Source organism: Temnothorax nylanderi, unplaced genomic scaffold, assembly GCF_030848795.1.
Source record: "Temnothorax nylanderi isolate EJ_2023f unplaced genomic scaffold, tnyl_v1.0 TNYL_tig0024_pilon, whole genome shotgun sequence".
Taxonomy (NCBI): Eukaryota; Metazoa; Arthropoda; class Insecta; order Hymenoptera; family Formicidae; genus Temnothorax; species Temnothorax nylanderi.
The window spans coordinates 332,164-348,029 of NW_027249086.1; the positions used below are offsets into that span (position 1 = coordinate 332,164).

Genomic DNA, 15,866 nt, shown 5'->3' on the forward strand with positions numbered 1-15,866 from the left:
CACTAAGCACGGGAATTAATAATCTATTAAGTAATTAAAGAGAATGATCGCGCGTTTGGCGTTATGTCACTTTGCTCGTCGCGATCGCGAACGATCGTGAACGAAGGAGCGAGCTTGCTCCAAAATGCGTATGAGCGTCGAGAGTGCTAATTAACAAGCTCAAACGTGTGTATGCGAATACAATTGCGTTTTTCGTTCAAGAACAGACACGTAATTTGCTCGTTCACGTAATTCACGTAATTCGTTACGTTTACAAATGTTTCAAATTTATTTGTATGTGCTCCTAATCTAACTTTGTAGAAAATTAACATTAATATGTATCGTTTGTAAAAATTTCGTCGCGATCGTTCTTGCAGCGCGGTGATCGCGCATACCATAAATTCCATAAAAGACGATAAACCGTCGTCAAGATACTTAAAAATTATAAAACATTCCCTGTTGCTTGTTCCCCAAATATTATTCGTTTTGCTTACAAAATTGTCCATAAAGGCCTATATTGTCTCGTATTCGGATCTTTAAATTGATAGGAGATACATATATCTTGAAATAACTCAGACAACATACATGTCCAAAAGCGGGTCTTTCAGATGTCTTACGAAAAGATGGCTAAAAGACGTCTAAAAGACGTCTTATGTCCTGATTTTGGATATTGTGCTGTCTGGGAAGTGTGAAAGTGAAAGAAGAGAAAAAGTGAGAGAGGGAGAGATGAGGGCTATTAGATATTTAACATATAATATAAATATTTAAAATAAGTTAATATTTATCGATACATGTAAGATATTCTCGATTGTAATTGGTCGAGGATCAGTTTAATATTTATATCTTACATGTATCGATAAATGTTAACTTATTTTATATATTTATATTATCTGTATGTTTAATATCTAATAGTGATAGCCCTCTCTCCCTCTCACACTTTTTCTCTTTCCGACACTGCCGATAAAACATCATTCTAGTGCGCGTCCGTGCTACATCGCAAATGTTATGTAATATAGATTATATATATATATATATACAACAAAATGATGTTTTATCGGCAGTATCGGAAAATGAACGTGGCTACGTAGTACCAATTTCGATAATGGATGTACTGGCGGTAGTGTACAGGGGCTTTCGACGGTCCCAGGAAAAAGGCCGGGATGGCCTCTCTCAGGCTTCTCTCTGCATATACAAAACTCAGCAGACGGCTCCGACGTGAGCACGCGAGTTCATTGGTCGCGACGGTAAATCGCGATCAAACGCAGCCAATCCACGCTACACGCTCAGTCTGGACAAAAAGAGCAAAGATATCTGTTCTCTAATTGGTCCAGTCCCACGTGATCCCTATGCCCTGCCATGCACATGCATCATGCGATGCATCTCGAGTCTCGAGCTTCAATTTGCGAATGTTAGGTTAAGTTTGTGTTTCTAATATTTTGTTGATTTCGCGAAAAACATAATTAACGCTTGACACCGTAGTCCATGTTATTGCTCGTTTTAGGCTGCTCCGAGGAATGCGCATCCGCGCGAACAACGCGTCTTTATCTCCGTGTCTTAAAACCGCCGCGGCGCAACCGCCAAACGCAGCCGAACGTGGCCGTGGCCGTGGGTCGCCTCGCGAAATTCTAATCGCGCCTCGAGAACAGTAACATGCACGAATTGTACGATACGCCGGAAAATCCTTAGCAGTCGCGCAGTAGGAAGTAGGAACTCGAGACTGGGACACTCGGCGACATGGCGATGATTAATTCATTCCGCTCGGCACGGAGCAGACTTGCAGTAGCCGGTAAGCGAATTGTTGGCGACTTGTGCCGACACTGCCGACGGCCAAGCTTGTCACGTATCACGTCTGATCCTGCATTCCCTCCCACGAATTCTTTCCATTCCAGAGAGTTTTTCTCTGGAATTTTCGTATCGCTCTCGATCTCACATGACCGTCATTAGATTTCATTCCGTGAACGCCCTTTCACGTGAAAAATAGAGAAGGGTCCGTCATTTCGTGTAACGTACGCCCTTTCGCGAAGACGTAACCTCGCGGCTCGCACGAAGATTTTCGAGAGAGAGAGAGAGAGAGACACGTCGTGCTCGATGTTTCTTTCTCAGGAATGAAAACAGGGGAAACGCGCATCTTCGTCAGTATTTCTTTGACGAAAAGTTCGCAAACAGAGAAGAAAGTACCTGATATTGTCACATAAAAAGGTAAATACATATATACGTATAGAAGGTATAAAATATAGAAATATATTTTTTGAAGAATAATTTTATCTGCATTTTTATGTTTCCACTGTTGTCAGCTTCGTGATGGCCAATATGATGACGCAATTTGTCAATCAGATCACCAATTTTTTGGACGAGTGTAACACCGAGAAAGCTATAGAGCTTTTAAAGGCGGATTCCTCGGTCACTGAAGAAGGCTTAGGCCGTGTTATGTCTGTCATTGTCTTGAATCTCACGAGCTCTGTATTACAACACAAGAAAGCAGCGTTTGAATGCTCTTCAAACGTATTGATGTTCATAGCTGAGAATTGTGATCCCAAGCTAACCATACTGGAGTTCCTAAAACATGTACCGCACACGGGCGACCACGTGAATTTCTGTGCTATTTTGAATACAATGCGTTCTTGCATAATGAGGATAAAGAACAAGGGCAAAGTCATCGATTGGTGCTTGGAGCGATTTCAGATGTATATCTTGAATCTATCACTGCCAGATAAAGTTGATGATCCGGAAGCAGCTAGTGATGGAATTATACATACATATAAAGCAATCATAGTGTTCCTAGAGCCGTTGGTGGAAGAGGCGATAGATATAAACTCTAAGCAGGAGGAAGGATCTGTATTGGGGGACTATCTCTTGAGCTTTTTTATTTTTCTGTGCGGGAAACCCTTCTGCTGCTTGAACAAATACATCGGTGAAGAACCGGTGTATAAAGAACTCGTGGATAATATAGTGACACAAGCACTTCGCCTCACCGGAGACATATTATATTCCTTGGATACTGTTAGCCAACGTAAAAGACGACCTACCTACTTCAAAGCGCAATGCCGCGCAGTGCCGCATGATCAGATCTGGACTCTTAACATATCGAATATGGCCTACGCCAATTTTTACTTTTATGTTATTACCAAAGAAAATTATTGGGTAAATGTACCGCAAGTATATAATTCTTATTATATCCTTGAAATGTGTGCATATTTTTTCGAAAAATTGCTTAGCAAAGATTGTTCAATCTCCAATGGATTAATTTTCATGGAGCACGTTATAAAACGCATTTCACCTCATTCTGTAGATTCTAAGGTGTTGGAACTAGATATATATACAGAATTGTTTCAACCAATCACTAAAGTGATGATTTACTCTAATAGTGATGAGCAACGGAAGAAGGCAGTACGCGTTTTCCAAGAATATATAGAGATATTTAACATGGAAGCTAGATATACTATTATCTTGCATTTGTACGAGATTGTTGAACATTCAGGCCTGCTGAGTTTCATCACTGGCATCTTTAAATCTTCTATCATTCAATGTCTCGATTCAACTCCACGAAATCCCCAATTTCTCGGAAGAAATATGGAATTGTTATTGAAGAAAGTTTGCAATCTGCCACATGGAAGTTCGTCTGATATGGTGGAAATATCAGACGAAATCATTACTGCGCTGAACTTGCTGAGATTTTTATTTATCAGAGATAAGAACAATGAGACGGGTATTTGGAATATGGTAGATATGCTAAAAAATGATTATCTAAATCCGTTGAGAAAGGGCATAGATTTATGCAAAGCACATTGGAGAGTGAAGACAAAAGATTTGGAGCAACAGAAAAAGGATTTATTTAAAGAAGAAGATTATAGGAAGTTAATGAAGGCTAATACGGAAGTTACACTGACCGTTGGCGGTGAACAATTATCAGCTATGCCACTCTCTCAAAAAACTTGCATTTGTTATCAAGTGCTAAATGGTTTAGATGTAATGGAAAGCATCCTTATACGAGTTAATGAATGCATAAATATGAATGAAAAATTTACGCAAAAGTCTGATGTATGTACTGAGTAGAAATAAAATCAACTATAAAAATGAAACTATGAAACATATTACCATAAAATTGTAATTGTTTAAGATTTAATAAAATTTTTTTCTAAATTGTATTTGTTTTACTAGTACATTATGTATGTGTGATAAGAATTATACTAAAATTATATTAACATGAATTCTTATGTCTTATTCTTATATAACATATATTTATGTATAATGCATATCTAATATAGATGATTTTAAAAGTAGATATTGATTTTATCAGGTTTTAGATGTTTATGGACTTCCAGGGCTTTGCTAGTCGATCAATCTGAAAATGATAATAGAAATGCAGAACCGCAACAATCTGTTCACGAAGAGAACGACGAAGAGTATGAAAAAAATATTAAGACAAAAATACTTAGTGCTTCTTTAAAATTTGTTTCTGATATGGGATGGAGCAAACAAGCTATCAGTGCTGGTAATTTGAGCGATTATTTTTATATGCTATCTCTTCTAATTAATTTTTATGCTGTCTTGAGAAATAGATGTAGTTTATAACAAAAAAACCATTGAGCATTACGAAAAATAAAATGTAACTCGATTTACATGTCCTTTTAAAAATAGATTAATAAATTAAATCAAAGTTTTGACGGAAACGGATTTGAAACATGTTTTAAAAATAAAAAATTTTATATTTAATAATTTTTATACATGATTATTGTCTTGAAAATTATAAGCCAATGTTAATCAGCATTCTATTTCGAAATCGATCCTTTCGTGAAACAGTACATAAAAACTTTGTAGATGGAAAATATCTGAAATATATTTTATAACAAAAGTCTTAGAAAAAGTATATAAGAAATGTAGTTCGTATTTCAAATTTAACAGCTTTTTTGTAATATTATTTTTAAATGTATAAGTTATATATAATTGTATTTTAAACTTTGTTTTACTAAGTTTTATTAATTATTGTTTGTCCATATGAAAATGATGTAATTGAAAATTACGGTGCCGAAGGTGCTGAGTCGGTTGGATATCCAGGCGTGATACACGGACTGTTTCCAAATGGTAGCGCGGCATTAGTGCTATATTTTTATTCTACGTGTAATCGGGAATTAAATCAAATCCTGGAGAAAGAAGCAATGGCCATCGAAACAGATTCCTCGAGTCCACGGAAGACGCCAGAGCAACAAGTTCGTGACGCCGTGGAAACACGGTTGAGAATGGTGATCCCCTACAAAAAAACCTGGCCGCAGGCAATGGCTATTATGACCCTACCGCCGAACGTACCGACCGCTTTGGCAAATTTATTAACTCTAGTCGATGATATTTGTTATTATGCTGGCGATAGGTCTGTTGATGTACGTCGTATCGCTAATGTTTATCTGTTAGTATAAGAAAGATATTGTTCGGATATGTGCTGTTTAAATAGAGTACTTTGATTAGATTAACTGGTATATCAGGAGAATGATACTGGCGACTATTTACAAAGCCACTGAATTGTACATGCTGCAAGATACAAGTGAAGACCACAAAGAAACTTGGCTGTTCTTAGAGAGACGAATACAGGATACTTTACAAGTACAAATGATGCTTTCCAGCTCAAACAAGCCAGATGAAGCTCTAAACCGTGTTACGGAGACAGCTACTGCTGTTTTTATAACGGTATAATTATTTCCGGTCGATTAAAAATAAAATTTTAAGCCATCTTTGATATATGTACATACTGTATATATAATTACTTTTCTGTTCTAGGCCCGTAATATACTTGGATTACATTAATGAAAAAAAGAGATAGATTAATGAAAGAAGATTTTAAGAAAAGAATTTCTATAGATGTTTTCGAATAAATATAATTAAGACTTTTCTTATTAAAATTAAGAGAGAAGTTTATTTTATTTGGGAACCTGATTTCCTGCATTAGAGAAATCAATGTTGAGAAAGGAAACATTAGCAGATATAGCTAATTTATTTTATACAGTAATATATTTTAACAAAATCTGTACAATAAAATAGGTCGTAAATCTATATTATCTCCGTGCAAAATATAAAGATATAAATTGTTGATTACATAAAGCTATATCAACATTCTTTTAACAATAGATTAAAAAACAATGATTCGTTTACCCTGCATATTATCATAATTAAGTATAATCATCTGGAGTCAGCTATATAAAAATTTTGCTACTCTTCATATTCTGCTTCTATAACGCTATAAGATAGCAGAAAAAGTCAAATTCTTTACCTACGATAATTAACTTATAGAAATTTTATTGCAAATTTCTCCTAGGATTACATAACTTGTAATAAATATGAAATAGTCTCTTTTCATTCAATAACGTAATATTTAAAAAAACAACGTTAATACTCAATTTTTATAATTTTTATCTGTTTTATATTTTTTGATGTTGAATAATGATACGTCATGATTTGACGAAAATATTTTTGAAAACATTTTTACAAGGTATAACATATACATATATATCTATATATATATATATATATACCGAGGATAAAAAAATTTCTCATATATTCTCATATATATGAGCGTGTGTATGTACATATATGTATAGGTATATACATATCCATACATATATACATACTTTTACTGCCATTTCATAAAATTCTATTCTATACCACTCTTTTTGTATTAATATGTATCTTGATAAAAATAATTTCATTATTAATCTCAACATTTTGTATTTTTTTATCTGTTAGATTTTAATAATGAGCTTCTTGAATATATCCCTTGATAGTTTTTGGCAAAGGCAACTTGTGTATATTATCTAATCTAATATACTGACGAATGACAAAACGACAAAGATATTGCAGACTCCTTACTTGCGTGAATCTGCTCACTGGTTTCGTTAATCTGACCGGGAACGACGGATATCCCGGATATTTCGGCCTCGAGTAACAAATTACAGCGGACTGGCTGAAGTTCATGGAGTGATTTATTAAAGCAGCCACCGAAGTAAAGCCTTCGTTCTCGGTGCTTTGATTGCAGAGAGAAAATAGGCCGCCGCTGTGCTCCATACGCGCATGCAGCATCTTTCCAGATGATTTGAAGCTGAGTGTTAGGACGTACCTACAGATAATCATAGAATGTTAACATATATATATGAGAATAGAAAATCCTGTAAATTATTTGTTATATGCACCTGTCGTCTGACGAATCCCGAACCAGAAACGCACCATCTGGTTCAGATATGAGTTTGGCATCAGCTTCGTCTCCTGATATGGGACCCCAATACCATCCATATTTACTTAGATTAAGCAGTTCTTTTGCGAGACTTGCTTTGACTTTATGTTCGTTATTTAACGTTTCGTTTACACTGCCAGGGACTTGTGCTATTGCATTAGAAACTGCCACCATTGTATTAGAATAGGTAGGTTGCATTACCGTTGCATCGTTGACAGTCGCAATGTCGCTTATCAATTTAGCTTGCTGTCTTGTAGGAACTGTATGAAGATTTGTGCCAGTTGAACCATATTGCGTGCTAATGTTAGCTGTATTTCCTTCAATACTGTGGTGGGAATTTTCAAGTACGTCACCCAATCTGGCTTTGTACAAAAGTCTTCTATCCGACAACAAGGCTTGCTCGTCATTTGAAAATTCTTGCTTCTGGCATGAATTGAGAGATTCAATGACAGAGATAACATTGTTCTGCTTTGAGCCAGAGCAAGGGCTCGTCGTTTCTGTCTCTTTGCTCTGAAAAGGAACAATAATTTCAGACAAGGCCACACGAAGGCACATGTTGTAAAGAAAAACCAAAGACCATCGCAGAAGCAGAAGAAGATTAAAAAAGAAATCTTGCTCCAGACAAAGAACCATGGAGAGGAGAAAAAATAGTAAAAAGAGCCTACCTTTTTCTTGGATTTGCACAGATTCTTCAGTAGCAGGTGCTTCTTGACATTGCACACGAAATCGAGGAACGACAGCTTGCTGCTCGAGGGGCCCTTGAATCTGTGCTCCGTCGACCTGGTGTCGCTCGTCGGATCCTCCCTCTTGTACTCCTGACGCCGACTGCCCTCGCATCGCCGAAGAAGCGTCGCGAGTTTCCCGCTCGTGTTTCCACGCCTGGATTTCCGTCGCGCGCCCGCTTGCTCGGCAGCGGTGCTCGCGGTCGACTCCGGGTCTCTGCTCCGATCTGTCATGCTCGTGCGTGGTAGTGCCCGAGCGAATGCGTGGTAGTGCTCGTCGCTCGAAGCCGGACTAGAGCCGGAGCGAATTATTCCACAATCCACCCGCCTGCACCCGCCTGACCCGTCGACCCGCCGTCCCGCCGTTCTCGTAGCCGCGGCCCGCGGCACTCGCACGCGCCATCTACTTCACGCGGCCGGCGTGAGGCGTGATTCCGCGTCCGGACTCCGGACTCCGGAGAGTACTCCGAACTTATTCTCGAAAACCAGCTGCCAGCAGCGGATTGCCCAAAAATTCCCGTCGGCGTCGGCCCGTGTCGGGCAGACGGCAGACGGCAGACACCAGTGGAAGATGTCGCCCTTCTTGCCTTCTTGCCTTCTTGCCTTCTTGTCGATGCCGCTTAGTACTCCGAGCACCCGACAGATCACACCTCCGTTAACTCGCCTAGTCGCCTAGCATACGCCAGCTTTATTTACATTCTACAACGAACTAAACTTCGATTTGATTCCGATTAAAAAAATTAGATTAGGGCCAATGATTAAACGATGATGATGTATTGTGTACAGTTAAAAGTTTTTCTTTAAATAAAATTCTGCTATTTAAATTAATCGCCGATGGCCAAAGTCGCCTTAGGCTTTTTCAGTTTTTTAATATTTCTATTATACATGATTTTTTCGATAGTAATTTTTAGATTTGAAACAAGTTTCGAGATTAAATAAAGAAAATATTAGAAATATACACTTGACTAATCAATGATGAGAAATGGTAAAATATCAAAAACTTAAATGTACTTTCTTCATTTTTTCGTAGGATTTTCCATTCATTTTCAGCACTGACAGCATTTCTCGTATTTGTCAGAAAGATTGTATACATTTTTGGTATTCACATTTCTGTACGTTTATACAGCGTATATCTTGTTTAGCATCTTCGACGAGGCCGTGCAAGCTGCGCAAGGCCGCGCGGCGCGCACTTCTCACACAGACGATGAGAACTCGTAGAAGAAATCGTAGAAACGGCTCGGCGAGGGATCAAGGGTGAAAGGTGCGAATGTCGCTTCCGCCAAGCTTCAATTTGTGTACAAATGCACGCCAAGATTCGGACTTCATTTCGCGTTGAATAGCTACTTCTCGGCGAAAGGAAAAACGTAGATTAGCACAGTCGATTTCAGTCGATTTCACCAACCTTTCTGCCTTTCTGCCTTTCTCAAGACAAGCAGCCGCTGAATCCTCGACGAGCGATCCTTTTAAACGCGATCCTTCCCTGTCCGCGGCCTCTTGACAACTATCGCAAATTTCTAATCTTAATGAGCAATTGAAAATTCTACAGATGGCGAATTCATCAGAATCTTCAAAGCTTGAGGAGAGTAGGCGAAATCGGATTTACATATATGCCTAACTCAACACACGTTTTCGTGGAAAACTTAACACGTCGTAAATCCTATATGTATATTTGCTGTGAACTAACAGATCGCAGCTTTTTAACCGGACAAATCTTCCATTCCTTCACAGATTCCTTCCTTTCATAGACTTTACGAATGTTTTCGCGGCTAAATGGAACTCGTCAGTGTCTTTTATTCGTGCCGCAGAGAATTGAGAACACAAGAGAATTGAATCACAATCGAGTTGCAGGAAAGCTGGTGGCCGCTGCTCGTTTATAATGTCAATAACGGCAGCAATATCTAACGATTAAATTGAAATGGGAAATATGTGATTGCTGAAAATCAATTCTAACATAAGTTTGTCGTAGAAGGGTTACACCTGGATCGTTCTGGCACACTTATACATATCTGACAACATTGATTTCTAATAATATATAAGTAACATTATATATACATTTTATTACATATGTTGATGTTTTTATTATATTATATTTTATCATATTATTACAACAAGAAATTAATTATTACACATTAAATTATTATCAAAGTCGTGAATATCTAAATACGAAATAGTCCCGAATAGGCACGCATATTTACGCGTTAGGGCATTCGCGATGCCGCGAGCGCGTTTACAAGCCTCGAAGCGTCGAAGCTCGAGCCTCGACGGATGTCGAACGGCAAATAACATGGCGACGCATGGCGTTATGCAACTGATCGGGACGTACATACATGCTACGCGATCGGCGTAGAAATGCGCTTTCTAATAGGTCTTCGTTATTTATAGGCGAGGAAGGAAACATACCGGCGACGCCGCGCGTCGTTAGGACGCTTCTGTCAACGACTGACGATGGCCCGGCGACGGCGACGTCGTGCGGATCGCAGATATAAATCAATCGTTCCGTGATTTCTTATCGCGAACGCGCACCGCGCACCGCGCACCTTCTGCGGCTTCCGATTACGCGTCCGACGAGTTCTCTCTTCTCTCGCGCGGGAAACAATGGCTTTCGCCTGAAGAAACACCGGATGTCGCGATGCACCTCGCCTATTCAATATATCGCGTAAAAGCGCAGCGAAGTTAATTGGTCTTGCGACTCGCGCGGCGATATCGCGTTTCGCAAAGACCGTTCCTCGTTAAACGAAAATCGATTCGTTTTAATTGCTCTCGTGACAAAGTTAAGGGGGTATATTTTATTGTTAGAGTTAGGAAAGAGAAAGAGAGGCGATAGAGGAGCAGGGTGTTTGGTAAAAAGTGAAACTAACGCGAGCGCGTCTCGTACTTTTCACAAAACTCTTATTGATCTTAATTTTTAATTATTAATTTTAATTTTTAATTTTTAATTCTTAATTAAAGGGAAAATATTAGAAAAGATTCTGCTTCATCTATCTGTGGATTGATTCCTGAATACACATCAATGTATTTATTAATGTTATTATTGCTAAGTGAAGACAAAAATTCGGCGCAGCATCGTTATTTATAACAAATTCGAATTGTTTCACACTTTCTGGATTAAAAAACAGGTACATTGGAAATCAAAATAAGGCTTATTGTTTCTTTTACTTTCGCTCTCTTTTCTAAAATGATACAAGCGTTGAGAGGAAGGAAAGAGCGAAAAATACCAGTACGTGCAGCAAGTGCAAGCGAACGATCTTCAATCGATCCTAATCCAATCGAGAAAATTAAAGATTAATTTTACAATTTTTCATTTTTACAAGCTAACGCATAACGCCATATTGACGGTTGGAGACGTTACGGTTTACGGTCTGAAGTTGTCGCGTTCCGTAACATCGTACGCGGATGGTGTCGCGCGTCGCGGAGCGACAAATTAGTCGCGTCCGCGTCGTGGGGGTCGTGCGCGCAGTGCGCACCCGTTACATCATCAGTCTCGAACGTTTGGACGTCGTCGCCGTCGCTGGTCGTCGCGCGACGCTAATCTCCCGCGGGGAGCGGGGACACGTTTTGTTTACCAACCAACGGCGCGCGCCGGCCGCGGCCAGCGGCGGCTCCTCGCACGCATCGGCGCCCGGCGGATCGGCGCAACGCTAGGCGAGGTGAGGCGCAGCGAGGCGGGGCGCGGTGGTTAGTTAGTGGTGTGGTGTGTGGTGGCCGGCTCGGCGCGACGCGCGACGCGGCGGCGGAGGACCGCGTGGTAGGAGGCTGCCGCGATTCAATTTCAGTCGAAGCGCGTCAGGCAGACCGAGCGAGCGATCACGAGCGATCACGAGCGATCGCCAGGGCGGTGAGAACGAGTCGGCGGGCGCGCGCTCTCTATTCCGCGCGCCTCGATTTTTCGAATCCTCGACGAAGGGAGAGACGGAAGGAGGGAAAGAGAGGAGAACAGGCCCGCACATATGCCCGCAGGTGCACGAACGTAGCTACGTGTGGCTGCGCGCTGCGCGTCGCGTCGGCTCCCTTCGCGCGCCCTCGACCCCTCCCCTCCCCGCCCCACCATACCCCGTCCGGTCCACTGCGTCCACTCGCTGCGAGGGAGGCTTGTGTGCGTGAGTGTACCTCCGGCTCCAGCATCCAGTCGGTTTTTACGTCGCGCGCGTGCCCGGTTCGTCTCGTGCGCCGCGACATCGCGAGATTCAATTCGAGACTGTCGAACGAGACACCCCGCGAATCGCGGAGAAACGCCGGATGGCCGGATATCGGTCCCGGTGATAGCGGGACTTGAATGGCGCGAGTCGATTTTGAAACCGGCGCAAAATGCAAATGGCGGCGGTAGCTCCGAAACGTCGGAGTCCTCGCCGGCTCGTGCGGAGTGTGCGGACTGCGGACGAGTGATCAGTGATCAGTGCGATCAGTGCGATCAGTGAACCGTGAGGGGAAATCTCGAAACTTGAAGCGTTCGAGATGGACGTTGACGAGGACACGACGCGACGCTCGTTCGAATAATCACGTGACTGCAACGATCTACCGCGGCTCAAGTGGGACAACGACGACGCCGGTGTCGTCGCGCGTAACGTGTAACGTGTAACGTGTGTGGTGTGTCACCATGAGCCGATGAGGAAGGAGAGGACGAAGAATCCTGATCGAGAATGGAATTCGGGAGCTACAAGGGCACCGGACCCCGCGTCAGGCTGCGCCGACGCGCGGAATTGGGCAGACGGCTCACCAGGAGGCTGTCCCTCGTCGCGAAAATGCCGGCTGCGATTCTCAGCAGGGCGAACCCGCCGGAGCCGAGGCCGGTCGAGATCACGGCGATTGCGCCTGACAAGACGCAGCTCACGGTAAGTGGAGTGCCCTCAGTGCCCTCAGTGCCCTCAGTGCCCTGTTGATTTATAAGCGTATCCGTTGATATCGGCCTGGGCCCCGGGCCTCGGGCTATTGCCGCGGCCCGCGATAATCCTCGCCCCGGACGAGTTAACCTTACTCGTAATTGAGGAATTTCGCGCAGAAATGGTGCGGTCGATATATTTAACAGTTAATAGACGTTCAATTAACTAATTAGCGAAATAAATCGCATGTAATGTGTTATTAATTGCGATATAAATTGCAAACTGTCTTGTGAGTAAAACAAATCGGAAACTTAGATTTTCGCCAGTAAACTATTTACACAAATTACTCTTACTCTCGATTTAACTGACGTCGTGATTATTATAATTAATAAATTTGACCAATTAGGTCGAGAGTAAAAGTCATTTGTGTCTTGTGAGTCTTGTATAAATGTGTAAAATACAGCCCACTGGAATTTCACGAGGATTGAAACAATTTTTATAGCCATTTGGTACAATATGACAAGAATAAGTCTTCGACCTCGAGCATTTCGCTCGTCGCGAATTGTGTGAAAGTGCTTCCGCGATATGATTACAAACAGACCTGATCGGAATAGTATGTCGCGTTGTCCCGGTTTTACACTTGCTCTCGCCGTTGACATTGCGAAGAAATAAAAGCGTAAATTTGAATCAGGAAGCCGCGGCCCGCGGCGCAAATTCCAAGGTAGAAATCGAAACGGACTTTGGCGATTAATGTAGCGGCGCGTACACGTCGAGGATAAGTGCTACACATAATATATGCGAGAGTAAGAGGTGTTACCTTCGGTATTTAATGTTCTCTCCGTAGGGAAATTCTCCGCGCGTGTCTCGTTCTCGTGTCTCGCGGTCCGCTGATTCGTACCGCTTTCGCGCGCGCATTGTCACATATCACCATTTTTGCAGAGTTATTTTGCTTTCAAAATCATGTTGATATAATCGACACAATTGAACTTCAGACATAGAGATGAAAAATACGCGTCGATGCAAGCGCGAAAAGCGAGAGTCCGAGCTGTCCGAGTTGGCATCGATTATTATCTCGAACGACGAACGTCGCGTAAACATGCTGATCTGAAGGAAGGAAATTAAAACGTAAAAAAAGATTCACGTCGGGATCGAAATACACGTATTCTCACGGCTCTTCCCCGGAGTGAATCGGGCGGAATTATTTCGCGTGACGCGGATAAAAGGAGCTGGGAGCACCGCGGATGCGTGCGAATTAATGCGCGGCGTGTAACGTCGTTTTCACACTTGCTCACGCGAGAGGAAGCGGTTGGTATCCAGGTGCCATCGCTGCCGTCGCGAGGAGGGAAATAAATCTCCAGCCTCCCGATACGCGTCGGCTTTCGGCTTCCCTCGCTCGCTCGCTCGCTCGCTCGCTCGCTCGCGTTTCCGCCGCGATCGCAGTGAAGGAAGTGCCGGATACACGCTCGATCGCGCGCGGCGAAGGAAGCGGCGTCGGCGTGTACGTACACGCGTATATTGCGTCGTTCGCTGAACCCTGACGTCTTTCGCGCGTAATCGGTCGTAAGAAGGAAAGCGCGATCGATGACCGGCTGCTTTCTATCCGCGCGCCAAGTGACGAACGACCTGTCTCTCTCTCTCTCTCTCTCTTTCTCTCTTTTTTATATTTTTTTTCTCTTTTCCATTGCGATCCGTCTCGTTCTCGGATCTTGAACTGGGTCGGCGATTCAGCGTGGGTCGGTGTAAATCTAATATTCGATTTTATGACGCACATAAATGCACTGTCGACAAGCACGTTGATTATTGCAGTCGCGATTATACGGCGACTTTTTCTTTCTCGCGAGCTCTTTCGGACTTGATCTACTTGCTCACAGAACCATCCGAATATCTCGCAAATCATACATTTTAGTCGTAGATAATATAAAAATATTCTGAAAATATTTGATTGTAGTTTGAAGAATTTAAATAAAACAGTTAGAACAATGTCATATATGTATTTCTAACTCTTTCGAGAGTCTAATAATTATAGATATTATTTTTTAAAATTGAAGTTTAGCTATTACTAGCATTGCTCACAGAGACTTTCATGAAGTAATTTTTTTTAAAGAAGGTCATCGAAGGAAATGTGCAACGCAATATCAAACAAATTGCGACATGCAGAATAATTCAAACGCTAATTTAGATCACCTTGCAATAATTAGCACGTTTGGTGGTGCGGTCGTAATAAAAATAATCAAGAGACGAGTTAACGGTATCAACTATATCCCCGGGTACTTAAAGTAGATTGCCGTTTCGCAATTCACTCGTAACTCTAAACGTACGGATAATTGCGACGCGGCTACGCGCCGACGCATTCGAGCAAAAGAGTAAAAGTCCGCGGTCAGTTAAATGCCGATATTCAACCACAGAGGGTTAAAGGAGATTCTACACGCCGCGCGCACGTGCGTTTGTGTGTGACACGAAACGGTAATCACCAATATTATCGTTAATACCGCGGAGACCGTTGTGTCGACGAGCTTTTAGCGAGATCTCTCGACGATCGCGTGATAAGTGGTATAACGTGTAATTTGCGTCCTAATTACGCCCGATAATGTCTATATCTGCGTATGTGCGGGTTGCTCGCAGAAAATAATTCGTAACGATTTCTCACTGTTTCCCTTATCAGCTAAATCGTATTGTTAAGATTTTCCTATCTCAGGATATGCACGTATCTGGCCAATTAATACTTTTCTATTTTTTCTATTCCATCGAAGGGATATTGTACTCGAGTTGGCAATACGAATCCTTAATTGACATACGAGTAGAATTACTAATAGTTTGACAATTTTTTTAAAAATTGTGTTGGATTTTTTAGAGAGATTTAACGTATCGAGTTTAATGTATTGGAAACGTACTACTTTTTTGTGCAACAAAATTGAAAGTACTAAAAGATACTTCTCTTAACGAGCGCGCGTGGTTTTCAATCAGTATATCTAAAGTTTTGTTGCGCAAGAATGTCAACCGAGACGAAATCTCGTGCCGTCCTTGATGGCAAGTTAAGACGTACTCGTAAATTTCTGTCCGATCTTCGCAACTATCTCTGCGAAAGTATTTCAAGTATCCTGAAATATTGGTACATAAAATGCAAGGGCGTTC

The 15,866-nt window shown here is 41.7% G+C and overlaps 4 protein-coding genes across 7 annotated transcripts in view; 3 read left to right on the forward strand and 1 right to left on the reverse strand.

Moving 5' to 3' along the window:
- Positions 1 to 1,307: 1,307 nt before the first annotated feature.
- Positions 1,308 to 5,874, forward strand: Coq9 (ubiquinone biosynthesis protein COQ9, mitochondrial). 4 transcript variants are annotated; one of them, XM_071701006.1, is made up of 6 exons: positions 1,308 to 1,392; positions 1,481 to 1,765; positions 4,277 to 4,471; positions 5,011 to 5,354; positions 5,440 to 5,658; positions 5,749 to 5,874. In XM_071701006.1, exons 2-6 carry the CDS (start codon positions 1,714 to 1,716, stop codon positions 5,773 to 5,775), a joined length of 837 nt encoding a protein of 278 aa, XP_071557107.1. In that variant the 5' UTR covers positions 1,308 to 1,392; positions 1,481 to 1,713; the 3' UTR covers positions 5,776 to 5,874. The 4 variants fall into 4 exon arrangements, with proteins under 4 accessions (XP_071557107.1, XP_071557106.1, XP_071557110.1 ...); XM_071701009.1 differs by having other exon boundaries at positions 1,370 to 1,387; XM_071701007.1 differs by having other exon boundaries at positions 1,382 to 1,397.
- LOC139769710 (glomulin) lies at positions 1,772 to 4,187 on the forward strand. Its single transcript, XM_071701003.1, has 2 exons — positions 1,772 to 2,178; positions 2,274 to 4,187. The coding sequence occupies exon 2, from the start codon at positions 2,281 to 2,283 to the stop codon at positions 4,030 to 4,032; it is 1,752 nt and encodes a 583-aa protein (XP_071557104.1). The 5' UTR covers positions 1,772 to 2,178; positions 2,274 to 2,280; the 3' UTR covers positions 4,033 to 4,187.
- Positions 5,875 to 5,943: 69 nt separating the features above from the next.
- Positions 5,944 to 8,534, reverse strand: LOC139769711 (uncharacterized). The gene is made up of 3 exons (XM_071701004.1): positions 7,861 to 8,534; positions 7,155 to 7,705; positions 5,944 to 7,081 (listed from the first exon to the last, which is right to left on the reverse strand). Exons 1-3 carry the CDS (start codon positions 8,149 to 8,151, stop codon positions 6,715 to 6,717), a joined length of 1,209 nt encoding a protein of 402 aa, XP_071557105.1. The 5' UTR covers positions 8,152 to 8,534; the 3' UTR covers positions 5,944 to 6,714.
- A 2,888-nt stretch (positions 8,535 to 11,422) lies between these two features.
- Positions 11,423 to 15,866, forward strand: part of LOC139769709 (rho GTPase-activating protein 20) — a 185,738-nt gene continuing 181,294 nt past the window's right edge. Inside the window, exon 1 of the mRNA XM_071701000.1 lies at positions 11,423 to 12,746. Within this exon, the coding sequence (XP_071557101.1) occupies positions 12,555 to 12,746 (192 nt within the window). The 5' untranslated portion in view covers positions 11,423 to 12,554. The remainder of the gene's footprint in view (positions 12,747 to 15,866) is intronic.